Raw genomic sequence first — 27516 nt, forward strand, 5'->3', positions numbered from 1 at the left:
TAAATAAATAAATAAATAAAATAGCTGAAATTGGGCGGCAGATCAGACAATCGTACAAGGACAGTTCGATCATTGTGATCGATACAGTTTGCGTTCTGAAAAAGGTGTGGGCATTAGTCGACGCTCCCTGAGCTGGTGTAAAATTGTCAGACAGCCCCTGGGTAGGTGGGAGTTTCTCTTGTTTCTTGGAGCTGGATGAGAGAAAGAGGGGGGGAAATACGGAGCAGCGTCCCGATCAGAACCAGACACAGCGACCAGCGAGCTTCACCAGGTGAGAGATGTGCGTCAGTTGTGTGTCTTACGCACCCGCAGGCGGTCCGCAAGCTTTTATTTTGGTATATGGCGCAATCTTTTTTTGCTTTAACTTACCGGTGGAAGGTGGGTGTGCGAGCTGCTGTGAGTGCTGCAGTGAGCGGGGAAGACCGAGCAGCCACAATTCTGCCTGCTTTTAAATAAAATAAAGCCGCGTTTTCCCGTCAACGCAGAAGGGTTGCATTGGTGTATTGAAAATCCTATTCGAACGTGGGGTCTTTCCGGGCGACGCGTTTGTTGGTCAGTGTGAAGACATCTTTGGCAACATGTCAGACTCCTACATCCACAACAGATCCCTCCCTCCTACTTCAACACCTTCTTGCTTCGCTGTGAAGCCCGCAGTCTGTTTTGTTTGTTTTGCGTTTCATTGAAATAACTCAATAAATTGATACTTGTGCTTATAGAAGCACATTGTGGCTTTCCTGTATCTGTTCCAATGCTGTTTTTAATCTGTTTGCTTTTTTTTTTTTTTTTTTTTCTTAAGATTTTTTTTTAAAGATTTTTTTTAAGATTTTTTAATCCGCAGAAGTTTCAAGTTTCCTTAGGATTTCCTCATCATAGAGGAGATCATTGAACCTGATTTGTTCTCATCGTGTGGTCTCAAACACTGCGTGGAGCTCTGCAGAAGGCAATCCTGAGGTAACATGAGGTCATCGGTATTTAGCCATTCTTGCAAATGTACACAAACCTTATTTGGTGCCACCTTCTCTTGCGAGCCTGCTGATTCATACGGCAGGACTCCCTTTTTTAAACCCGAGAATTTCTGCCATTTCGCTCTGAATTTGATAGATATTGGTGGCATTTAAAATGCACAGATGTATGCATGACATATCACCTTTTTTGTGCGACCTCTGGGCATTGCATTGGAATCCGAGTTTGCAGCAGAATATTTCACACTCTGGCACATGCTAATATGATGTTAATGTTGGGAGAAGCCGACGTCCCTGCACGTCCTGCTCATCATAGCTTAAGGATAGGCGACAGCTGCAAATGTAGGTGATGATGATGATTCATGTTAAGAGAGGAGCTCTTAAAATAATCCAAGCCTCAACCATATGTTTGGCTACAGAGTGGTTCTGCACTCTGTACCCTAAACCCACCACTCACATATTGTATAATAGAAACCACATTGCTTGATTTGAGTGGAATTAGCATTCAAGGCATTGGAACCATGTGTTTGCATATTTACATCTCAACTCTTTTTTTTCTCCAAGTGTTATCTAGCTTTTCAGAATTGATTCTCTGTAAATGTGTCATGAGAGCCGACACTTCAACAGCAGGAGTACGCAGCGAGTCTCACAGGCACTTGAGGCATTACAAATGCTGGTCACTCCAAGTCCTACACCGACATTAATATTGCAAGAGACTTTTAGCTGAGATTGAGAAAAAAAAAAACGAAGAAAAAAAAAAAAACCTTGGGGAGACTGGAGCATGTTGTCGTGCAGTGTCAAACAGCGGCTGAGCCGGCGGACGCTGAGAAGTGGCATGTTTGTTGACGTTCATTTCAGAACCGCGAGCAGGCGGACAGCTCCAGCTGTGACACAGATCAAATGGTGTAGAAGCCGTAAAGACGTTCAGAGGGGCTCAGGTTGGGGGGAAAAGGGAGAAATAAATCTCATAGTCTGGCCGAGCACGCACACCGAACCCTGTGCAACAACAGGAATGCTGAATATTACAGCTAATGATCACAGGTTTAATGCCCTTGTTTAAAAGCCCAGCACTGCCTTCAGTGGCAGAAAACAAGTGGATAAAGTAACGCTCATCTATTTTTATTTATCCTCCTGATAGTCAGATAGCAGTCAATATCAACGATGACTCATTCCACACTACTGTAGTGATGCTTTGTGGAATGTTCTCATATGGGTGAGAAACATTTCACCTAACTTAAAAAAAAAAAAAGCACTGTTATTGTTGCCTCTTTGTAATGTCCTATGAAGTGAGCCTGAAACTGCACAATATGTCAATTAATACATTTCACTAAAAATCTAATCCAGCTGTATTTGAAAGGGATTATTTGTATATCTGAAAGCAGAGATATCTTGTCGTAGTGTTGCAATATGGACCCAGTAGTGAATGAGAGTAAACCCTCCCACTTGAGCCAGACCAAGCAGACAACTTCCTGTTTGTTCCTTCACAGTCCACTTGCTGCTGCGGATGATGATGATGATGATGATGATGATGATGATGATGATGATGATGGTGATGGTGGTGGTGGTGGTTGTAAGCTGCAAGTGTGTGTGTGTGTGTGTGTGTGTGTGTGTGTGTGTGTGTGTGTGTGTGTGTGTGTGTGTGTGTGTGTTTACAACACGTGTCACACGCATCTGTGAGGAGAGAGAGTGAAAAAAAAACACTTTTCAACAGAATTTTGAATATAACGGAATAACAAATCAAAGCGGCCGCTGATGATACCCTGGTTCTCTATCATGTCACCATTTGTATTCCACTTGCTGCTACAGCCGTGTTCCATAGTCCCCGTGTTGCTCTTATTGAGTCCTTAGTGCATTCGCTGCTGTTTAAGATTCCTATTGTGAACTTTCGTTGGTATTCCACTGGGGTGGCTCTGCAGCATCGTATCTTCTTGTCTTGCTCTTATCTTCAGATTCTGTCTGTTGTTTATGCGCTGAAGACGATGCGTACACAACACACACACACACACACACACACACACACACACACACACACACACATATACACTTGCAGGTACTCCAAGAGGCACTCATGTGTGAGCAAACGCTGCAGAAGCTTTCTAAAAGGCCAAACTGGTGGTTCAGCTTCATGTCTGCATTGAACTGCACTTAGTGTGTACTTCCTGCCAGTGAGATAGGGGTCATAGTAATTTCATGCAAATTTCAAGGAATTCCAAAACATTAATACAATGTAGGACAACAGAGGACATCTCACAGAATTGAGTTTGCATGTTCTCCTAGTAGCTGCAGGCTTTCTCTGGATGCTTAACATTAAGACATGCAAGTAACTCTGAATTGGCCATATGGATTTTTATATGTGGCTGTCTACTGCCATGATCTTCAATTTGACTGCTTCCCTTTACAACTAATCTTACAATGGAATCTTTTTGGTCTTTGATTTTGAGTCTTTGAGACTCCGGATGACCTGGATTGTTGTTCCACAACTGAAAGGGCAGGTTCCCAGTCAGGTCCTTGAGAACACAGTGTACGGTGAAGCTTTAGGTGATGCCTGATGGGTCTGATGTGAAATAGCTGCTCTGCACAGCAGCTGCACAGAGAAAAAAACACAGCGTTCTCTCCTGAGGACCCACTGAGCACGTTCAGTAAGAAGGTAGCAGTGTGTGTGTGTGTGTGTGTGTGTGTGTGTGTGTGTGTGTGTGTGTGTGTGTGTGTGTGTGTGTGTGTGTGTGTGTGTGTGTGTGTGTGTGTGTGTGTGTGTGTGTGTGGTAGGGAATTGGGGTATGCATTGTGTGTGCACTGTGAACGCAAACACCTTGGTGATGATCTGTGTTTGAGTGTTGAGAGAGCAGGTGGTGAACAGATTGTGACTAAAACTCCGCCACCAGACTCAGTGTAATTAGCCACACCCCCTCCCCCCAAACCCTCCCCCAGCTACCTCTACAGCTTAGTAGTCCTGTGGAGCTGGTGGTCTGTGTTTGAACCTCAACAGAATGTGACTTAGTTTGATGGTTTTGCTCAAAAATGTCCTGATCTCTGGTTTTGCCAAGCAGAAGGAAAAAAACTCTGTAATCTAAGTCAAAGTGGCAGTTTGCCCTCAGTAAATCTAGAATAAAGGGGGCCAACTTCAATTTATCTCACACAGCAGTGGGATTGCTCAGATTTCACTGTTAAATCTCGCTCGTCCATCATCAAAAGAACTTGTAATCAGTTCAAGGATTCCATAAGCAGCCGCTCTGCTTGTTGTGGCAAAGCCAGGAAGCAGCTGCTGCCCTCGCAAGCCACGGAGGAAGACAAAGAATACAGGAGGCGGATGCCAGCTCAGGTGTTGCTAAGGAGATGGAAGCTGCAGGGGTGTCGCTGTTATCAGAGCCGGGTGGCAGCTTCATGTTGACACCAGATTAAGGTGAGGTCTTCCTCGCCGATCCGAGGGGGTCGTTGCGAGAACCCGTCGATCTGTTCTTCTTCTGTGTGCACAGGCCCAGGTGTTCTGGATAGACTCACAGACTTTGTTTACAGGTAAAGATACACTGTGGTCTCATGGCCTATTTTCATTTATGCTGGATGAGTGTGAATTGTGGATGTGTCAGGCCTCTATAGATTTATCGCTCTTCAGCCAAAAACCTCTCCTGTACGTGTGTTCTGAATGCTAATATGAAATATGGAAAAACAATCAGTGGTCAGTGTGCAAGCTGCCAGTTTAATGGTGATTTTAGCTGTTTTACAGGGCTCATGTATTTGTAAATCTGACTCTGGCCGCCACCCTAACGGCACATCACAGTCTCCCAGAGACAATTCAAAAGATGGAGGTTGCAGTTCATCTCTAGTGCGAGATTACACTTGAAATATTTACCAAACACAGACTTATTTCATCTATATAAATATATATAGATATATAAATATATATTGTGATATGAAAGGGCGTATTGTGGTATTTTGTCTAAATATTTGCCACATCAAAGCGTTTTTAGCTTCTCTTCCAGTATTTATAGTCTCGAACTGATCCTCCCGACAGAGTCGGCGGCTTATTCTGCATTCAAATCCTCCGAGGCTCACTGAAAACCGTTCAGCAACACACTGCGGAGTCAACAGCCGCCTGAAATCCAGTCGTTCTGACAGAACCGGCCGCATGTGAAAAGGCTGAAGACAATCTGCTGCTGACGGCGTGTTTTTCCGCTCCGCAAAGTCAAAGGAGTAAATCGATGGTTTGAATTGAGATCTCTTCACCCTTGTTGACTCCATCCATGCAATTCCGTGCATGTTTCCGTTATTTCATCATGTAATTGAAAGGCGTGCAGGGGCCCGCGCCGTGACGCGCGGCACGTCAGGTCGTGTCTCTCGAGTGTTATTTGCTTCATAACGGTTCATTAGAGCGGGAGTCTTGTTTCACAGAGTATAACACTTTCCATAATTGGGCTGTCAGCGAGGAAATTCTCATGCATATTCTACCGGCTCTGGATATCTGAGACAAATGCGATGACGGCGTGAACATTAAGCTGTTCCCGCTCTGGCAGGTATCCCCGTCAAGAGTCAGGGGCGGAGGTAGAGGGGGATAGAGGTGGGCGGTGCCGGTGTGTGTCGAGGCTGCAGCCCTGCAGCCCCCCGGTGCAGACCACAAACAACAAGTGCCATGGCCCTCTTGCTTTATTTATGGCGATTCCAGTCTGTCCTTGGAGGCTCGCTGGCCTCGGCCGACGGTCGGCAAGTCAGCGCGAGTCCACGCTTTATTTACGGTCGTGGTTAACAGGACCCCTTTGTTTCCCCCTGAGCGGGCCGGGTGTCTCCAAGCGAGGACGGGAGGGAAGTTCTCCCTCCACGTCGTTCTGTTGACGCAGCTCAATGTGGCGCAGATGGGAATTAGCATTCAGCCTGTTTCCAAACATGTTATAGTGCGAAAAGTGTCACTCGTCACGGCCTCCGCAGTGGCAGCTGCCCACCGCGGCATGACAAAGCACTCGTTTAGGGTGATTTAAGGGCCGATAAAAGTGAGTAGCGTGTGCCAAAAGCTTGGGTTTAAATCTCGTCTCCCAGCTGTCTCAGCGTCTTGGGATCACAGTCTTTACAAATTCTCACCATCCGGATCAAATCAAGGTGTGTTGGGGTCAAATCATTTTATCTGCATCCGGGGTGCACGCAGCGATACCTCAGCTGTTCTCCGTCCGCCGCAGCGGGCAGATTAGTTGACCTGCGCCGCCTCTCCAGCCTCTCCCAGCTGTTGGCTCTGCTTCTCCGGAAGCAACTCAGACTCCTGCGTCGACTTCAGCGTCTGCGATTACCGCTCAGTCCGATTTTAGCGGCAGGATTTCACTCCTTCTGCCGGCGGCCCAGCTTGAGGGACCAGGAGAAGAACCAGGATGCGGTGAAGTCACAGAGCAGTTTTTGTTGAAGTTGTCGTCATCCTTGTTCGAGGAGTCAATCAGAACGAGCTCGTCCGCCGAGTCTTGTGGCCAAAGTGCTGAGTCATGCTCTGACGTCTGTCCAACTGTTGTGTGAAGTCTCACCACGGTGCGGCCCTCATCCCTCAGCATCCGGAGGAGAGGAAGGCACTCTGCGCTCGCCGTGAATGGCTCGCCCGCAGGAAGCCAGAACGTCCTAATGAGCCGATAAAGGTCTGTTGTTCTGTGTCTGACTGTCAGCGTTTGCTTGGATGAATGATCTCGCGCTAATGCACCGTTTTTGTTTTTTTTTCTTCCGCTCGGCCCTCCGTTTCGTTTGTGTGCCACCGTCAGCTCGACACTGCGAGATAAAAATAGGAGCGGCGCTGCTTTCAGTTTAATGCCCATTGACAAGCAAAAGTGATGCATTTTATTAAAAGAGAAAAATCAGCAAAACCTTCGCCAGGAGGTTTTTTTTTTCTGTTGGTTTATCGTTACTTTGTGGAATGTTTTGTACCAAAAACACTTAAAATACTTAAAAAAAACAAAAACAACAAAAAGCAGTACAGAGAATCCATTAATGACTGACACTGGATAAAAGAAAGACACCAGTTGTTGTGGCGTTGGATCATGGAACATATGGAATAACACAACAACTTTTCCTTACTGCAGTAGGATGGTGAGCTGGTGCTGGTACTGATATGTTTTCTATGCAAAACCTATGAAAATTGAAGTTACTCACTCAAATAATGTCAGATAAATGAAAAATAGCGCAGGCCTTGCATGACAAAAGCATCCTGTAGTTTCACTCAATTTATATCAAAGTAAGGTCAGCAACCTAGATATGATCAAATGAGACAATATTGTTAAAATGTACAATAAGGTCCAAAGTAATAAAATTACGGCCCAAACCACAGCACAATTCACATCCTGTCAGTCCTCTGTCGGTCTGGAGGGAGGCTTCTCGGGTGTGGGATGCATGAACTTTTATTGGCTCTAATCTGTGTTGGACTGGGTGAGGGTGCAGTTCGCCTGCGTCGCATCAGGATGCAGCTCTGCGCACACGTTCTGGATTCGCCAACGTGATCCGTCCACAGGGGACCTCTTCCTCCTCCCCTTCCTCCTACTCCTCCTTCTCTGTCTCTTCCTCCTCCTTCGCCTCCACCTCGTCTGCCACCGTCCCCAGCGGGAGGCTCGGGTGTTGTGAGTTCCCCCTGCTTCTTCTGAACGTTGATCGTCGTATATGCAGTTTCTCAACGGGGAAAGTGAGACAATGTATTTTTGTCCTGGTGTGCATGTCGAGGCCTGTGTGCGCTGCGTGATGCGCAGCACTCCCGGCTGCCCTGCTGGCTGCTCTGATCGCTTCTCCTCCCACGCTGAGCACAATAACTGTAACCAAGCCTCACAGGAAGTGACGCCTCCAGCTCGGGTTTTTTGGGCCGCTGCTTCTTTTTCTTGGCCTCCGCTGCTCATGCAAGAGTCGCACGGCGCGGCTGCCCTGATGCAGTTTTGCCTGCCTATTTGCTGCTGGTTGCTCGTGAAGTTTTTTTTTTTCTCCCTGAATAAGCCCCTGATGGAAGACTTTCACTCAGGTGGAAACCGAGGTATCGATGCAAAGCTCCGTCAGCGCCGCGTGGCTGCTCCATTTCCCCCGCCAGACTGTTTATTTAGTGAGGAGCGTACATAAACCCAGACAGCTGGCAGTCAGGATGGTATTGATCGAGAGAGAGTGAAGCGTGTGTGCGTGCGCTCTGCCCCGATTCTAATGGTTCGGATGGCGCTGTTCGGGCCGCACCAGTGATCGTGTTTCTCCACGTCAAGACAAAAAGATGAGCGCGACGGCAATAATCTCTGAGTAAACAGCAGTCCAGCCCTTTACAAAGCTCATTGGGGTTTTTTTATCCTCACAACAGAGGGAAGTGCTCGTCTGTGCAGTTAATGGGCTTGTTAGCTCAACGCTATCATGGTGTTGCCAGCTTTAAATCTGCCAGGCTGTCAGTTTTTAAGATCCACACTCAGAGATATAGCTTGCTGCTACCGGGTACCTAATGTTATGGCCTGCGAGTCCACTGCGTCAAGGCTGGAGGTGTTGCACGTTCAGAGGTGCTATTTTGCAAACCTTGCTTGCAACCAGAAGAAGACGAAATTAATTAGACTAACAACGTTCATTTTCATTCATTTTGTCTTTACTGATAGATAACAATAATCTTGGTTGCAACCACTGGAGTTCTTTGAGCTACTGGCGCCTTGCTATGGTCTCCTACCAGTCTGCCCAATCTGACCTCTGACCTCTGACATCAACAAGGCCTTTTTCTTCCACACATCTGCTTCTCCCTGGTCGTCCCAAAAATCGAACATACTCTTTTTGGGACAATTTTCTGAAATCATTTTCTGAAAGTATTTGTAGCTGTTAAACAAGCAATTGGACATTTCTGCTAATATGGAGGTCCATTAACATTCATATGTTTTTTTAACGTGAGAAGTTGTAGTTTGGCTGTACTTGCGCTTGCAAGCCTCTTCTCTTCCTCCCAAAACACTTGACGACGTCCCCAGGTGTGATGCGTCAGCGTGCGGACACCCCCCGCCCCCTTTCACCACATGCCTCTTTCTCACCGCGCCTCTTCCCTCCCCCCCCCCCTTACGTGAGGAATGACCCGGTGCTGATGGCGCAACCCGAGCTGTCTGCGAGCAGGCCGCTCCCTGGGGAGGGCGGAGCCCCGCAGCTGGATGTTCTGGGCTTCCTGGACTCGCTCGGGGAGGAGAACAGCACCGCCGAGAGATGCTTCCGCTCCCACTCCCGCAGCAGCGTCCTGCAGGGCCTGCCGTTCGGAGGCGTGCCCACCGTGCTGGCCATCAACGTGGTGCTCTGGATGGTACGGACACACCCACATCACAGTATGCACACAGTACAGTCCCGCTGCCACCATTTACAATGAAACAAAAAAAACATTGAAGTCTTTTTTCTTGTGTTTTGTGAAAACAATTTAAAACAGAACAGCCTTAAATAATCTATCATTGTATTATATTAATTCAAAGGCAGAAATATTCAACTATATATTGTCGATGGGAATCTTTCTTTACATTGTAAATTAGGAAGTTAATTTTGAGTTGAGACATCGACGGCCCCAAACACATTTGAACTGCAGCTCAAGCAGCCAGTTTACTTTCAGTTTCACTGAATCCGTTCCACTCGTGCAGCTTTCTGATGCTCCAAACAGCACTAAAACCAGGTTTCTGGACATTTCAAAGGCGTCGTCACGCTGCGGACGCACTGATGCGCGCAGACAGGTGCGGACTCGCGGTCTGTGATCACATTTTCCCTTTGAAGTTCACTCCCAGCATGCTTTGCAAATTATTTGAATTTACTTGCACTGCAAAGCTATTTTTTCACAGAGACAAACTTAATTTTGTATCCGAGGCCTTTGTTATATGCCAGTGTCACCACTGGTTGGGTTTACTATTTTATCGTACACTATAACTATTTTTATGTTATCATTATTATTATTACTGTATATATATTTCTATATATACAGTATATGTATGTGCAAGGTGTCTGTTGTGTTGGATTACCTGCATTTCTTTCATTAAAAACCATTCATGCAATAGAGGGCGACATTTTGATATCCGTCCATTTAAAAGCCACTGTTGTGACACCTTATCCTTCCACCTGTGCACGTGTGGCCGTTTGCGTACTTTACTTCGGTCTTGGGATGATTCCATTCTCCCTCCAGCGGCTCCTCCATCAGGCCCCCATCAGTCTGGATCTCTTCGCCTCGATCGCTCTCAATCTGCCACCCCGGCACTTTAATTGGGGCCCCTTTTTCGTCGTTGGCGCGGTTGTCAAGACAACACAGAGGTTGTGCGCCGCGTCTTAATGACAAGCGGAAGTCAAAACAAGCTCCTCAGCGACCGCCGCCATCGCCGCGGCGACCGGCGGGCCCTGACATAAATCATCAGTGGGCTTTTGAGGGGGAAAAAAACTAAATGGAATGAAATCAAAACGACAAAAGAAAAGGGGCGGCGACAATAGCAGATAATAGCAAGATTGTGATTCGATGGAGGAGTTTGTGCCCCGGCTGCTGTAACGTGGGCGCAGGCTGATTATTCACCCGGGCCTCAGTCAGACAGGGATGCGCTGATTGTTTATGCATGACTCTGAATCACTCAAGACGGCGTCATCAAACATTTATGGGGACGTTTTTCAAATTATTCTGATTACCATGACTTTCACCCAGACAGCTGCCCACTGAACAAAACGCCCTCTGAACATAAATGAGCTAATGATTTAATGCCTCGCTTCAAAAGAAAAAAAAAAACACAAACATTTGCGATTTAACTCAATCTGCATTTTTTTTTCATTAATCGTCAGGCAGCATCGCTCTCAGAATTGAACCACCGCTTAACATCCTGTTCACGGTGTGTGTTATGTGTCATCCTGCCTTTTCACTCATTCTCACCCTGACTGCGTGGCAGAATGGACGTTATTCACATTTTTTTTTCTCCCCCCCTCGCGATTGACTGTGCTCTCTTTTCATTAGTCCCCAGCATGTTGTTCACATGTGCACGCTGACCTGTCTCTGGTAGTTGCCAAGACAACCACATACTACTCAAGAGAAGGGAGAGGGCTGATTAATGCTGCTGGGTTTTAAAGCAGTTATCTGAAGGACTTCCCTTTTTCAAATGCAGCGTTATAGTCATTTTTACAAGTGCTATTAACCCCCCAAAAAATCAACATGTTAAGTGGGAGGTGGTTAGTGTAGATTCCTGTACATTCTGACACCCCCTGCACTCCACGGTCTTGTCCTGTCTCACAGTTCCTGTTGCTCATCTTCTCCTGCCTGAGGAAGGCTGCGTGGGATTATGGCCGCCTGGCTCTGCTGATGGAAAATGACAGGTGAGCACATCAGTTACCGGCCCACGGTTACAATGAAACACCTCTCTGAGCTGTACTGGGAGCCATATCGGGATTTAAGATGGAGAAATGATCCTCAGTGGTTCAGCGCTGGAGTCTTGAAGTCTCTAGCTCTCTCTGCTGAGTCTAAGTGGTACTGCAGAGAAGATAGACGTTGGGCGTTCTTCTTGGTTTGTGACAACTAAGCGCGATCGGTCTCCACAACGATTAGAAGAATATATTGATTAAATATAAATGTAGTATATAACGAAATTAATTGACATACAAAACACAAACTTGCATACATTTTGAGCATCAACATGTCAGATCGTCTCCCTGTATGACTAAACTAAAAGCTTTTTTCTATGATTTTGTTGCTCAGTTGCATTGAACAAAATATCAATTTTGTTTCTACTCTGTTTTTTTTTTTTATTGACATTAAAAGAAAAAATGTCATTCATTCAAGGCAACAAAAAAATACTTGAACGCAACGAAATCACACTTGTTTTGTGGGATTACACCAGTGGTTCTCCAACTTTCTCTGTCACGCCCCACCTTGGAGGAAGAACATTTTTCATGTCCCCCCCCTCCCCCCACCGTGCCCCAAAACCCCCCAAATTAGGGGCTAAAAGCCGCTAATTTACATGGCTGTGTCTTGAGGAATCCCGATGAACCTGCAAGTGGCCCCATGTCTCTAGGACAAAGTTGACTTTTGACCCCATAGACTAATCTGGAATTAAGGTTAGGGTTACTGCTGGAATTAGGGTTAGAGTTTCGGGGTTCCTCATGGGCTAGAAGCCCCAAATTTGACGTGGCTGTTTCTTGAGGGATCCCGATGAACCTGCAAGTGGCCCCATGTCTCTAGGACAAAGTTGACTTTACTTTTAGTTGACCCCATAGCCTTGCATGGCATTAGGGTTAGCAATAAGGCTGGAATTAGGGTTAGGGTTAGGGTTTCGGGGTTCCTCATGGGCTATAGAAGCCCCAAATTTGACGTGGCTGTGTCTTGAGGGATCCCAATGAACCTGCAAGTGGTCCCATGTCTCTCCATAGACTTGCATGGCATTACACTGAGCTGCAGTTTTACATTCTCAAATCAGCAGAAGCAACGCAGGGAATTGTGTTTTGTTGTTGTTTCATTACTGCTGCACATCTAGTTTTGGCACCGTCGGTGGAGTCTTTGTCATTGCTGGCCGACAGTCTGCAGCGGCCTCCTGCTTGACCCGTCTCTCCCCCCTCCTCCTCCTCCTCCTCCTCTCTGGGGAGTCGCTGGCAAGATTAGTTCTGGCTGGCCGGCGGCGGCTTCACTGCAGCCGCTGGCGAGCAGCATCTGTCTCTCCTGACAAGCATCCCGCTCTGGCGCTAATTCAGTTATGCTGCTTAATTTGACACGCGGTTGAGCTGTCAGCGGTGCGACCCGCGGAGGGGGGAAAACGGCTCAGTCACCAATCGAGCTTCAACTCCGCGTTCAGTGCATAAACACATGAGGGCGGATTTTACGCAGACGCTGACTGAAGGTGAAGGTCTGAAGGTTCCGAGTCGTAACCGCGTGATGTAATAGCGTCGTTCCAGGCTGCTGCCACTCTGTTGATCTGGCTGTTTCTGGTTCCCCATTCAGCCTCACGTCCCTGTTCTATGGAGAACCCAGTGAGAAGGAGAAGTCTCCGTCTGAGTCCAGCCCCACGGACTCGGAGGCCAAGGACATGGTGAGTCTGCCCTGTTTCAGTGAGCTGCTGCAGCGACCGAGGCGTCCCTTAATAGCATCACATCCGATACGGTGCCCTGTGGATTGAAGTTTATTAACTGTCAGCCTTTCTCAACAAAACACATTCTATTTTTAAGCCATTTCGTCCTTCAAAACCAACTCAAGACCGCCCTTAAGGATGAGGTAGCGGTTTTAGCAGGGAGCTAAAAGCAAGAATTTTCATAGTAGGCTCTAAACAAAGAGCTAAATACAATGTTTCCACAGTTACATAGGCTCTAAAACACTTTCCTCCAATTAAAACTGTTTTATTTTAAAGGCAAGACCAGAGACAAAGACAGAACAAGAAGAAGAGTCCCCGAGGCCAGAATGAGGCTGTTGAATGTTGAATGCTAAACAGGCTCATCTCAGCGCTAGACTGTCTGTGAGGTGCTCGGTCAGGTGGTAGGAGGAACAATTTGATGTCCTTGGTAGAGATTGTTGCCCTGAGGCATCTCAGCACCAATCCTTGATGCTTACTGACGCAGAACCCGCTGTAAATAATAACAAAACAAGTCCCAGATGGTCCCAAGAGTCAAAGTCTGGTTCGTGACTCAGCTGAACTCTCAGTGACACCTGTGTGGTAGCGCGCAGGTGTCACTGAGAGTCGTCACCCTCCCCCACACAAGCACCGAGACGGCTGTAGGAAACTGTTACGGCTCCAGTCTGGGCCTGTTAAATCTGTGTGCCACTTTGCTAAATTGCATTGCATAGGCGGCAACAGGAGAAATGACTGCAGGAAAGCCAGACAAGCATATGCGTGTCATTTATTACCCGTCCTAAAGAAACTGCTTTGTGCTTGATGATTTGCCTCTCCTCTCTTCTCAGGGCTTCTGCTCGTGGCTCTCATCGCTTTACCACATGAAGTAAGTACATCAAGCGTTTGGCCTTGTCATTTTTTCCCCCCTTCTCTCATCTCAGCCACCGTCCTTTTATTGCCCCCTCCGTCTTCAGAGGCGACTTTGGCGTCTAATGTACAGCCTCTGGCTACGTCTCATTTAGCTGGAAAAACAAACGTGCGAGCACCGGTGCCGCGGTTTCCTCCTGCATATTTGCACTTGCTCCACTACGACTGCACACAGCAGATTTGAGGCTGTTAAAAAAAAAAGAAGAAGATGGGGGCGGGGGGGTGTTTCGCGGTGCCCATGGTTGCGGTGGAGTTTAGGTTGCTCCTGTTTTTAGCTCTCATGCCAGTGGCTGAACCCTGGGATGCCTGGGAAAGCGCAAAACCCACCCTGCCAGTTCGCAATGTGTGGGCCGCAGCGAAACCTGCGTGCGCCTCTTTTTTTCCCCTCTCCGTTTAGCTTTTTTTTTTTTTTTTGTTCTATTTTATGACGCGGGATTTCCTGAACATCCTGCCTGGCCACCGCAGCTGCTGGAGTCAAAGCGGCGGCGCCGCACATTGACCCATAATGGTGAAGGCGCTGTCTCTCTGTTTGTTCATGTAGCATACAGACCTGGATGCAAAGTGTGAGATTAAGTTACAGATTGCATTTAGATTGTAAGGTGCTGGAATTGTTTCGTAGAGAAGCACATTATGTAGCCTAGCCTAGCTTGGCAGATGGGTACTTTTCCAAAATCCTCTGGATTTTTCACATCCAGCAGGTAAAAAGACCAAGAGGAAGGGTTTGCAAAGGAGAGGCAAACCTTGGAGTGTAATTGAATGAACCTTCTGGCTCGATCACATTGCAGCGTACAATCACATTTAATGCTACCAGATTTTATTAGCCTGGTTGCTACAGCTAGAGGCGTCCTATTGGCGGTACAGGCAACATTAGCCATGTTGCAGTACTCGATTGGCCTCATTTCAACATGGGGCGTTGATATTTAACCAATGTGGTAAGTAGTGAAGCAACAACCCATTGTACAAAGAAAAGCCTACAGTGCCTGTTCTCTGTTCTCTAATGTTCTATAATGCCTCACACTCCAACTGCAGCATCCGTCCACGCTAATCTTTTTAGCGGCAGCTAGCCTCGCAGTTGAAAACTTTTAAATCTTCATATTCCACCCCTCCCCCTCTGTGTGCCTGCAGGGATGAAGAGATCCGCAGCAAGTGCGGCGCCGATGCCGTCACCTACCTGTCTTTCCAGCGCCACATCATCCTGCTCATGACGGTGGTGTGCATGCTGTCTTTGGCCGTCATCCTGCCAGTCAACGTTTCTGGGAACCTCCTGGGTAATTTTGTCCTGTCTCCACGGTCTGGCCCGCCGACTTGTTTGAAAAGCTGAGGGATACCCTTAACCTCAAAACCTCGGCAGGAGAGGGAAGCGCAGGTCACACAGAGGTCCGACCAACCATCGCAGCAAATTCAGCGTGCACGGCTCCAGCTTAAACACTGTCGGGTAGAGCCAAGGGTGTTTCTTTTTCGTAATATATCTTTTTTTTCAACCCCAAGATTACTCATAAAACAATATTGCAGCGAGGGCTAAAACTGCTATTTAAACACACAAAAGGGTGCACATTATGTAGCAGTTTTAGGCATATAAGTGGGCAGCTCAACAAACGGCTCCACCGGCAGAGTTTTAGAAATAGAAAGCGCTTCATTTCCTCCACAAGGTGCACGTGTGAGTGTCAGGAAATTAGCCACTAAATGGCAGCAGAAACACCCTTTGGCAGTTGTGGGCTTATTTTGCAGGAAGTGTTGAGTAAGTTGTCCCACAACATTCGGGAGGGCAGGAGTCTGCAAGGGGCTGGGCCGTCCGCAGAAGCAATTTTATGCCTGCTGACCGTCATTCTATGGACCAGTGTGTCACCATGGTCATTAAAAAAAGCAACTCCAGCAGGCTGCTGTGGCAACAGCAAAAAAAAAAAAAAAGTGGGGCGTGGGGTTTGTGAGGTTTTTTGAATTTTGTGTGAAATTTCATTGAGCTCAAGCAGAGTTAATTAGAGCGGCTGGAAAGCTGGTTCCTCTGAAGTCACTTTGTGGCCTCGGGACTAAAGGGGAGGCAGGGGTGGTGGGTTTGCTGAGCGCTTGCCACAGAGAATTGAAATGTCTCACCCTCTGTCGTGTCGCATTATTCCTACAGGAGACAGTCCCGAAAACTTCGGAAGAACAACACTGGCTAATGTCGGAGCAAAGTGAGTTCAGCGCTTCGCCGGTGACATCAAAGACGCCGTTGACACAGTGCAGAGTTCTCTGCTCCCCGCCGTTTGCAGCCGCTCCGCCGGGGAAAGCCGTCATCTTCTGCCGTTCATGCACAGGCCACCTGATGCAAACCATCCATTCAGATTTCCCCTGTGACGGCCCTCTGTCGCTGGCAGTTTCAGATCTTTAATATGTCATTTTCAGGCGGAGCAGCCACAAAAAAAAAAAAAAAACAAACACCAGAAAACTGAGCATTCAGCCGTCTGAATGGGCTCAGATTTAGCTTCCTGCTAAAACTGATGCTTTGTTGGACTGTCCGTGTACATGGAAGTGGATGAAAACAAGGTATACTCTCAGGCAAAGTCGGATAGATCAGATATAAGTGCCCTATGTGACATCACAAAGAGGTGATTCCCAGAACTTTCCGTGATAAGATGAGGAAGAAAGAGACGTAAAAGCTGAACGTTTTCATTCGACAATGCAAAAGGCATTTATTATTGATGGAGAACCAAGTGAATTTTGCATTACACGGGCAGCGTTGGCGCGCTCGGGTGCTGAGCTCGCTGTCGGAACGGCGTGCTGCGGTGAATGTGATTGCCCTCTGTCAATGATACGCCGTAATGACACTGCTGTGTTTCTGTGCCTCTCAGCAACAACTTCCTGTGGCTTCACAGCATCTTCGCTCTGGTCTACTTTGTCATCACCGTGCTGTGCATGGCTCACCACTCCCTGCGGCTGGACTACAAAGAGGACGAGAGGGTCTGTTGCTGTTGCGTCATACGGTTCAAACATCACAGGCCCAGTGTGTAACAGTTGGAAGGGATTGTCAGCAGACGTGTCAGTAAAACTTGATAGTCGCAGTGTTTTCATTTGCTCACAATGGGCATTTATTAGCACATTCATGTCCAGTTTTAGGGAAGCACTAAAACATGCAACGTATATGCAGCCATCTATCTCAGTTGAACTATTTTACTCTGATGTGACGCTACCACATCAATTTAAAAGAATCACTCTCTGCTTGGATTCTAAGTCTTTCTTTGTTTTTACATCTCAAGTTTAGAAGGGCAGCGTCGCCCGCAGGGCTCAAAGCAGTTTGCGCGGCTCTGACTTTCAATATAATACACGGCGGATGTATTTTGTGTCTTCCAGGTAGCCAGGACCCTCATGATCACGTCTATACCAAGAGAGATCTCCGACCCCGGACTCATCACCAAGCACTTCCAGTAAGTACACGACATCCCCGATATTTATGATCGTTTATTTGTTTTTCTGCATCATTTGTTACTCGAGGGACCTGTACTTGCACTCACCTCTCCCTCCCGATTAACTCCCCCCCCCCCCCCCCCCCCCCCCCCCTGCAGCGAGGCCTACCCCAGCTGCACCGTCACAGACATTCGTTTCTGCTTCGACGTCAACAAACTGATGAGACTGGACGTAGAGAGGTACTTTTCGCACCGCGGCGACCTTTCAGGAACACAGCCAAGGCTCCTGTCTGAGGTTTGATTTGTTATCTCTGCCTGGCAGGCGTAAGGCCATGAAAGGGAGGCTGTACTTCGCCACCAAAGCCCAAAAGGAGGGGAAGATCCTGATCAAGACCCATCCGTGTGCTCGGATCCTCTGCTGCGACGCCTGCGGCTTTGAAAAGGTGACGAACGTGTGAACTGCAGGGGGAGGATGATGCAAAGAAAGCACGAGGCCACTGGATGGCACTGCAGCCTAGAAAAACTTCACCCCTTTTTTTGTTAATTTTCCCCTAAACACAGGTGGATGCAGAGCAGTACTACAGCGAGTTAGAGGAAAAGCGGACGGACGAGTTCAACGCCGAGAAGAACCGCATCTCCACGAAGCGGCTGGGCATCGCCTTCGTCACCCTGCGGGATGAGAGGATGACGGCCGTGTGAGTGAAGCATGGCGGTCGCCGTGCAAACGCTCCTCATGTTGCTCGTGTGGATTTGACGCCCCTTGCAACTCGCTGCTGTGCTCTGCTCTGCAGGATCGTGAAGGACTACGGCCGCGCGGGCTGCCGCCGCAAACCCCAGCAGTCCAGCATCACCGCCGTAGTCAAGTCGCACAAGTGGGGCGTCAGCTACGCACCTGCGCCCAGCGACATCGTCTGGTTCGTACCGACACAGCGGCCCCGTCATAGTGTAGATAGATAGATAGATAGAGACATACACAGATAGATAGATAGATAGATAGAGACATAGAGACATAGATAGAGACATAGATAGATAGATAGATAGATAGATAGATAGAAAAGTTTGGACACACCTCATGCAATTTTTTTACAACTTTCTACACTGCAGATACTGAAGACGTCAAATATGTGAGCAAGATATATGACATTATGCAGCAAGGAAAAACACGTTAAATAACTACAAACATGTTTTTTTGAAGAATTCAAATATAGAACATGTTTATGTATATATACTGTATATATCTCCCTTCATCGGCCCCTAAAGTCACGCCCTCTTTATGTAACACTGAAAGTAAAGAACGATGACAACCAGTCAATCGGTTTCAAGTAGGCCAAGTGTCCCCCAAAACTATTTTCCCCAGAAGGTCTTGAAGTGAAACACCCTGACGAGTGACTGCGGCACGGCAGCGACCTGTAAGCGGTCCCACCGTGGCCGAGACAAAGCCGTGCGATTAAAAGGAGACCCATTAACCTACATTCAAGGTTCGCCAGTGGAAACGGGGCCGACACACGTCTGAGGGGTGAGATGCAGAGTTCAGTGGGCCACGGTCATACTTCCAAGCCCGTCCCCTGTCATTAAAGCCTCACACGCAGTGGCCGGTATCTGCGGACGGAGGAAGCGTGACTAGACTCTCCACCAGAGTTTCTTGGAGAGCTGTAATTTGGCCGCCACCGATGCAACATTAGCGCGTAATGACAGACCCTGGCGGGCCTCCGTCGATTTAGACCGTACGTTATGCGTTATGCTCCACTGACTTGACAGATGCTGTATTTTTTAAATGCTCTCTTTTTGCAGGGGGAGGGTGATTAAAATAATTAGCTGCTGCAGTTTGGGGTTTTGGGTTGTTTTTTTTTCTTTTATGGAACTCTGTCAAAGTTTGGGGGGGGGGCGTTTAAAGACCATACAACGATGCACAGCAGCAATAACGCATGTTTACGATCATGCAGTGCAGACGTAGCAGCTCCCACCAGGCTTATGTAACCAACTAGTACTCCGTGTCTATGAGGTCATAGCAGCCGTGTTTATTGTTTGGGCTTCGTGCCCCATCGATTCCAGCGTGTGAGGCAGCAGGTTCAGCAGGATCAGCAGGATCAAGTGCTTTTGTTTGCTATTTTAGGATTGTGTCAACAGTCACCAGGACGCTCTGTGCTAATGTCTATGTCTATGTATGAGACTCTTTGGCTGGGTCTGCATCCTTCGAAGCATGCATTTGATGGCCAGTTGCGTCATAGCACTGCACGAAGGCTTGTCCCAATTCCCGAAAATCTGAAGGACGCTCCAAATGCGCCCTCGAAATGCACCCTACTTATAGCCAATTCGAAGGATACACCGCTACTATTCTTCGCGTCCTTCTGCATCCCAGGATGCTTTGCGTGCTTGTAAAGCATCCTGGGATCCTGGGAAGTCGGCTGAAATTGCGGCGTCTACTGGCAAAAACACAACATATAAATTTAAGTATTCAAATTTCACATAAAATATTACGTTTTTACCGTGGGGTTTTTACTTATTTGAACATCCATCGCCATGGTTGGATGGCGAACCAATGGTTAGCTTGATGCTATAAAAAGGTCACTTCCGGGATTGGCCAGCAGGAGGGAACGGCGGTGAAGGCTAGACCGTCCCATGTAGTTACCGGGGAGGCGGGTTTCGGTTCGTCCTTCTCGGCCGGGTCCGTCAGAGGAGCCGCCTTCCGACGGAGGATGCTTCCTTCGAAGGATGCAGACCCTGAGTTCAGACACAGCCTTTGTCTTTGTTCATGTCTTCATCTCTCCCTCCCGTGCAACAGGGAGAACCTCTCCGTGTGCGGCTCCCGCTGGTGGCTCCGCTGCGTCCTCCTCAACATCCTCCTCTTCCTGCTGCTCTTCTTCCTCACCACGCCGGCCATCATCGTCAACACCATGGACAAGTTCAACGTCACCCGGCCGGTGGAGAGTCTGCGGGTCAGGCCTCAGCCCAGCTCGTCCCTAGTCCCCCTGTTTTTGCCCCCTCTGGACTCAACTCTAATTTCTCATTTCGATCCAGAACCCAGTTATCACCCAGTTCTTCCCGACCCTCCTGCTGTGGGCCATGTCGGTTCTGCTGCCCTTCGTCGTCTACTACTCGGCCTTCTTCGAGTCCCACTGGACCAGGTATTCATCAGCTGTGGAGGGCGGCATGAGTTTTTCTTTCTTTCCTTTCAAACGGACATGCAGCCACCCGACTTTCTTTCAACCCTCATCTATCTATCTATCTATCTATCTATCTATCTATCTATCTATCTATCTATTTCTTTTTCACACTCTCTCCCCCCACTCTCGCTGGCTGCATGGCTGCACTGTTATTCCGGGCAGGTTGTCATAGAGATCTCCATGTGAGGATAATGATATGCGCTGTAGCCGCCGTGCGCCGAGGAGCGGCACATGGCGACTCGCGGGAGGAGGAACGCAACAGCTGTGCACAAGGAGGCGACCTCGCGCGCCACCCCTGAGCGCCCTTTTCCTTTACATAACCGCCCCCGCAAACGTGTTGTGCGGGCGTGATGTGCCAAGGACTGAATGCAAATGGAGCGCTCGCCGGAGGGAGAAGCGTCCCTCGCGCTAATGAGCCCGACGGTCCTGCAAAATGTGGCGTCGGCCGACTTCACGCGGCATCAGGCTGCGCCCGCAATCAATTCCTGTGCGATCGCATCTTTAGCAACGTTCCCACAATCACTTTGTTTTCTTTTGACGCCTCAGGTCGGGTCAGAATCAAGTCACGATGCACAAGTGCTTCTTGCTGCTGGTCTTCATGGTTATTATCCTGCCCTCCCTCGGTCTGACCAGGTACTCTGGCTGCACACTCTCACAACTCTCTCTTTTTTGTGTGCGTGTGTTTTTTTTTTTAGGTCTATATTACAACTGTCTTTTTCTCTATGTCTGTAGTCTGGACCTGTTCTTCACGTGGCTCTTTGATGTGAATTTCCTGGATGAGAGAAATGTCAAGTTCCAGTAAGACCAACCCCACAGCTGACAGTCACAAAAGAGTTCCAACCAGAAACTATAACCGTTGTCATTCCAATTTTCTGTAGTTCTCACTGCTGACGCCAGTTTAATGTTTATTGTTTACTACACTGTAGTGAAGACTATTTTTCCTGGGGTCCACATTAAAAGACAGACGCTACAAACATAAAATTATACAATCAACAATAAAATACTTAGAGAGCAGCGTTCACCTGTTTAAAACCAATGATAAAAACCAGTGTTGCACAGTTAACGATCCTAATCAACAGCACAGATCTCCAGAAAACAACATATTAAGCCCTCAGTTTACAGTCTACTGCAAAAACTTTCAGTTTTAGCCTCATGCTAAATTCTTTGTTCATGACTGAAACAAGGTAGCTGCAGGGCAGCCTCTAAAGGGTGGGACAAGCTAAAGTGTTTTCACCCACCACGGAGAGCTATCAGTCACTGTACCTGCTCTTCGTGATGTCACAAGAGGATTAGTGTTTTTGACGGAAAAAAATGTCGGTGGAAAAGTGGATTTTTCCAGCTTCCCGTTGCAGCGCTCACCGCCGCTTCCCGTCGCAGGTGCGTCTTCCTCCCCGACAACGGCGCCTTCTTCGTGAACTACGTCATCACCTCCAGCCTGATCGGCACGTCCATGGAGCTGCTCCGCGTGCCGGCGCTGACGGTCTACGCCTTCCGCCTCTGCGTGGCCAAGTCGCAGGCCGAGCGCATTCACGTCAGGCGGGTTCGTGGAGGCCGCCTTCCCGATTTCATGTCGGAGTTGCGGGTTCAGGTCGGCAGGGCTTAAGTGTTGCTCTCTGGTTCTCTCGACATTCCGCAGAGTCAGGCCTACGAGTTCCAGTTTGGCCTGGAGTACGCTTGGACCATGTGCATCTTTGCAGTCAGTGTGACCTACAGCATCACTTGCCCCATCATTACCCCCTTTGGTGAGCCGCATGCAGTTAACCTCCTTTGTCCTCGTCTCATGCCTATATTATCCCTCGGCCTCGGTTTGTGTGTGTGTGTGTGTGTTTATGTGTGTGACTTTGGCCTCACCCATCCTCTGTTGCCTGCCAGTCCGATGTAGACTGTGAATTTGCTGCTGCCGTCCCAGACGCCCAGACACAGTGAGTTGCGAGCCAGACGCCCACTCTGCTCCTGTCTCTGCTGCCCAGAGCTCGAAAAGCTTCTATTTACCTCTGCACTCAGATCCTTTCCCATCACAGCGGGAGCCCTTTCATGCATTATGCCCCCTGCTGTTCGGTGCGGTTTAATCTTTGATTCAGATTTTTCACAGGCCTCATTAGTGAAGCTAACTTCATTAGCCAGAGCTGCAAATGAGCTAAACAGGAAAATTAAAAGACTTGCAAAACTCCCCAGAAGGTGGCCCACCCCTGGAGCCCATCATGGGGCGTTTAGAAGAGTCAACTGGTGGGAAGTGTATGTAGTGGTATTAAATACCTGAAAATATAGAAGAGCCTTGCCACTGCTCACTCACAGTCAGCATTTACGGTTACATAAAGAGCAGGTCCATATGTAACGAGGTGGCCATATCGTGCCAAGTAGCCGAGAATGTGGATGTACTTGGGTTTTGAGATTTAATCCTGAAATCACAGGTGGCGCAAGAAAGATGTGACTTCAGATGTGTTGTTAAGCCTCATGGTCAAAGATGTAAAATTAGAGAGCGGCGTTAAAAAACCAAGGTTAACTTCAGGTCCTTCAAGTCCACCTGTTCCCAAAATGTTTTCTCCCCACTTGACGCAGCAAAGTCCTTAGTGTTGGTCAGAGCCTGGTGTGGATTGCTGCTCACTCAGTTTAACATCATTTCTCTGCCACCTCTCCTTCAGGTCTGCTCTACGTCATCCTGAAGCACGTGGTCGACAGGTACAACATCTACTACGCGTACGTCCCCACCAAACTCAACCAGCGGATCCACCGAGCGGCCATCAGCCAGGTCGTCGTGGCTCCCATCCTCTGCATGTTCTGGCTGCTCTTCTTCTCCGCGCTCAGATTAGGTGGCCGCATGACCTCCGAGTGCGTCTCCTCCGCCGTGGCTGCAGCTGATGAGCAGCTCGCGTGACTTCCTCTCTCTTCTCCGGCTTTACTCCAACAGGACCGGTGCATCCCATCACCCTCTTCACCTCGGCGTCCCTGCTGGCCTGCATTGCGTTTTCCCTCATCCGCTTGTGCCTCAGAAAGCCACGGCACAGATCGACCAGTTACCAGGTTAGCCACGCCCCTCTTCACTGCGGCCACAGCTCGGCTTGCCAGGCTTCAGTTCTCTAAGTCGGTTTTCTCTGCCTTCAGATGTCCGATCAGCCAACGGAGGGAACCTTCAGCGATGCAGAAAGGACCACGGTCACGTCCACCACCGCCTCCAGTGTACAGTATTGCATTTTATTCCTATCAGACCGGCCCTGCATCATCTTTTAGTTTTATTTTAGTTATATTTAGAACAAAAAAACTAGTTTTTTTTATACTTTTTCTATGTCCATATATTTTATGAATTGCTCTTCAGTTGCCGTGACATGGAATAATTACAGCTTATCTTTAATTGTGTAAAATGGATTTGTTAGGGAGTTGTCCAGACTGAGGAGTTCTGTTTGTGACGGTCTTTAAAAGAAAGGAGAACAAACAGTAATCTTATGATTTAAACTGAATAGGTCAACGCTTTGATGACGGTGCGCTGGTTTCTTCTTCCTTTTTCTTTTAAAGAGTTAAACTATGAACCAGGGACGATTGGAGATTATTTTTATGCTGTACATAATTGTGCTTTGCGTTATAAAATCAAACACTACACTTTTTTCATTGGCACAATTTAGCTTTTAGCTTTTTGGTGGTTTCCGCGAGTCTCTAACTTGTGTAAAACACGCACAATTTAAAAGGCAAGCTCATCAGGGACATACTCTGAAATTGAATGACTTTATTTTTCGAATTGATCTTATTACATGCTTAGTTAAGCTTAGTTATATGGCAAACTAGGCTTATAATCTAAGCTTGACCACAGTTTGATGTTAAATGCAACCCTTGAGCAGAATGAGTGAACTTTCTTCCTCCCTCCCTCAGCTGTTCGTAGCCTCCGTGCTCCTGGAGCCCGAGCTGGCGTTGACTCCCATGCCCTCCCCGGCCCACCACGGCTACGGCGCCATGGCCAGCTCCCAGAGTTCCACTCACGGCCCGCTGGACCAAGAGGAGTGTGAGGAGGAGTGCGAGGAGGGGCACCACTGCGGAACCCGTGAGACAGAGCTCCAGGACCCCCCAAACGCCTGCTGCTCCAGCCCTCTCATGGACAGCCCCGTAAGCTACCAGTAACAGCAGCGCCGGACCCAGAACCATAGCATGAGACTGGACTTGTTTGAAAAAAAGCTCAACCATCGGAGCTCGAGAATATTACAAGTGGTTCATGTATAAATGTATAAACAGCAGCAAACAACGACGCGGCCGGAAGACGCTTCCGCCCCACGTGTACAAATCATCCCGTTCGAAATGTACAACGCTCCTCCAGAGGGATTCCATCTCCTCTGTTGCTTTCTACACTTGGACATGAGTGAAGGTGAAAGTTCCCGCGGGAGTGGGCGGTGTGAGAAGGCTCGCCCCGGTAGACAGACAGAGCGCCGTGGGCTCGAAGCGACGCGCGGCGGCAGGGCTCGGGGAGGCCGGAGGGCGAAGGCGCGAGTTGTGAAGCCATCTGCAGTGACAGAGCAGACAGCCGGAGGCGCCGCCGAGACGTACTGTCCTCGCTCCTTTCCCCGAGGAGGCGCCGGCCGTTTCAGCTCGTTGGACTTTTATCGATTTGATTATTTTTGCTACGGTATTTTCCGCCGCCACTGATGTTGTGCTTTGGATGTCCATCGTACTGTGCTCGTGGTCCCCTTTTTATTTGTGTGAGTTGCCTCTGTTTTGATCCCCTTCATGGAGTTTGATGAGAAGACCGATGCCGTTTGCGTTCACGTTGCTGCGGCAAACCGAAGGCTACAGCCAGCAGCTGTTTAGCTCAATCTACCACATGACTCCGGAAACCACATACCGGACAGAAAGTTAATGCAGCAGTTAGTGAAATGCAGCTTTCTCAAATGTTGAAGTTTTTGCAAATAGCTACAGAAGAGGATTAGGGCCACACGAAGAGAAAAAAATTAGGATATGCAGGTATGGGTGGATGATCTTTTCACCTGTGACTCAATGCAAACCCTTTGACACAATGATGCATTTAGTGTACATGAACATCTGTTGTTAAATTGGCTCTATCACTTCTTAATTACTGCTTCATCTCTCTAGTGTTTGTCAGAAACCCTGCCCTAAATTTAAATCAATGTGTATCCCATATACTGAGATATTAAAAGCCAAGCGTTACTATATGTTTATGTTCATAACTATACCATGTGACACTTGGGTTGCATCATGTTTCACAAAATGCAGCTTGACATCCAGTTGGTTTAGAGTTTGTATGCAAACCCCTGTATTTCTTTTTATATTGTCTTTATGGTGGGATTAACATTTCTCCCATGCAACTGAATGTAAACTCGTCATTGCTCATTCTTCATGCCTCCTGCTGTGCCTTGAACAAACACTCCCTTGTGTGTGACAATCCAGCATGGCCTTAAATATGCTGCATGGAGGGAAAGGTGACGAGCGAGGGGGGGGAAACCAGGAGGCGAAACCGCGACGTGGCGCACAGAGAAGACATCCTCGCTGAGCAGCCAGTAGTAATTAATTCAGCTAACCAAGGCGTAAATGTTTACACACAGGATTTTTTGGTGGTGATCTTTCGGCAGAATGGTCGGACGAGAAGATTTAAATGTTTTCCGAACGTCAACTTAGTAATCGTTCATTTCTCTGATGAACGAATCAGTGACTTTTTTGCAGATGAACGTGTCTAACTGTGGTGTTCTGCAAGTCATCAGCATTTGTCAGTCAATATTCTTGTTGGTCCACTTCGACCATGCAATTAGTTCCTCTCACAATAAATCTTTGATTGGATTAAAGAGCATTTTGTGAACTGTTATACAGATTTTGCTCCTGTAATTAACCTCTAAGAAGCCTTGCATATGACCACGTAGATTTAAATGCATTGTCTTAATTCTTTCAAGCTGTTTAAAATTCTCATCTACTACATGTGGAGGACCAGGTGCTGCTGAGGGTTTGTCGGAGTGGCCTCTGCAAGAGAATCGAGATGGATATAAAAAGCATCAAGCAGCAAGAGGTTTTGTAGACCTCCTGTCTGCGAGCTGCCCTCGTGCCCCGTGACTTTCTCCCGCAGAAGCTGCTGTCACAGATCATCCAGTGAACTTTCGTCTGAAATACACGAGGTAAAACATGTACATGGAGTATTTTCACGCTAATGGTCATGCTAGGAGGGATTGACCGTTTTCACGCCTAATTGGTTTCCTGCCGAGTTCCGTTCGCCCGCCGATGTAGACAGTCGGGATTGAAAGATAGAGTCCAGACGTCTCCTCATGTTTTTTTTTTTAAGGTTTATGAAATATATCATCTGTATTTCAAATGTGAACATCCGTCTGTAAGTGCAGGGTTCCCCCCCCGCTTTGTCTGTCGCCTAGACGGCTGAGGTCAGCGGACAGACAGCGTTTGAGATTGATCTCTGTCAGGGTTTTCATCTGTCAAAAGTGAAGTGCTGTGATCTCAAATTAAAATAAATTCACTCATCTTGTGCCATGAAATCCTTGCTCTGCTGCGCCACTGTGGTCTGTGATAGAGGGCTGCCGAGAGGCCATCTACGAGTCAGACTATCGCGCTGAGAGAAATGTGCGGGGGATTTTGACTCCGTGTCTAGAAAGGCGAGTGCAGAAAATATCCAGCGGTCTGCATGTGTTGGACTCCCAAAAGTCAATGACCAAAGATGATGCGGGGCCTTGTTCAAATCATGTTTTCAACCGTATCTAGGAACATGGTTCCACTGAGGCAAATAGCTCAGGGTGACGGAGGTGCCTTTGACAACATGGGGTTTTAAAGCCAGGAAAGAGACAAGACTCAGAGAAGATGTGGAACCATCAGGACAACAGCTCGACCAGTTTGATGGATGGACTGGGATTCTAGACGTTGGAGGTTCAACTCTTTCAGCAGGTTTGGAAAGTATTCAGACACCCTGAAAAAATGTTCACTCTTTGTCGTATTGCAGCCATTTGCTAAAATCAATTCATTTCATTTTTTTTTCCTCGTTCAAGCACACACAGCACCCAAAATTGTCAGAAAAACATAGATTGTGTTTTTCTGACAATAAAACATGAGTCCAAAATATCAAAATAAATACAGCAAGAGAAGTGGCCAAACTGTAAAAGCCTGGCGTTGTGGT

The 27516-nt window shown here is 47.8% G+C and overlaps 1 protein-coding gene across 1 annotated transcript; it reads left to right on the forward strand.

The window, feature by feature from the left end:
• tmem63c (transmembrane protein 63C) lies at positions 1–26875 on the forward strand. The gene is made up of 23 exons (XM_076018174.1): positions 1–271; positions 8979–9204; positions 11146–11225; positions 12841–12928; positions 13792–13829; positions 14996–15138; positions 15990–16041; positions 16699–16807; positions 17198–17271; positions 17410–17490; positions 17573–17693; positions 17812–17945; positions 18042–18164; positions 20033–20186; positions 20269–20375; positions 20961–21047; positions 21147–21212; positions 21792–21954; positions 22051–22156; positions 23057–23224; positions 23323–23435; positions 23517–23591; positions 24276–26875. The coding sequence occupies exons 2-23, from the start codon at positions 8995–8997 to the stop codon at positions 24519–24521; spliced, it is 2538 nt and encodes an 845-aa protein (XP_075874289.1). The 5' UTR covers positions 1–271; positions 8979–8994; the 3' UTR covers positions 24522–26875.
• The last annotated feature ends 641 nt before the right edge of the window (positions 26876–27516 follow it).

This window comes from Nelusetta ayraudi, unplaced genomic scaffold (assembly GCF_046127955.1).
Source record: "Nelusetta ayraudi isolate G7.1 ecotype Tasmania unplaced genomic scaffold, CSIRO-AGI_Nayr_v1 ptg000007l, whole genome shotgun sequence".
Classification (NCBI taxonomy): domain Eukaryota; kingdom Metazoa; phylum Chordata; class Actinopteri; order Tetraodontiformes; family Monacanthidae; genus Nelusetta; species Nelusetta ayraudi.

Bases quoted from the DNA above. Each gene is read 5' to 3' on its own strand.
- tmem63c (XM_076018174.1), top strand. From the start codon at position 8,995: ATGGCGCAACCCGAGCTGTCTGCGAGCAGGCCGCTCCCTGGGGAGGGC. The intron at 16,808-17,197 runs GTCTGTTGCTGT...TGTGTCTTCCAG, and splicing joins ACTACAAAGAGGACGAGAGG to GTAGCCAGGACCCTCATGAT. The intron at 21,213-21,791 runs GTAAGACCAACC...TTCCCGTCGCAG, and splicing joins GAGAGAAATGTCAAGTTCCA to GTGCGTCTTCCTCCCCGACA.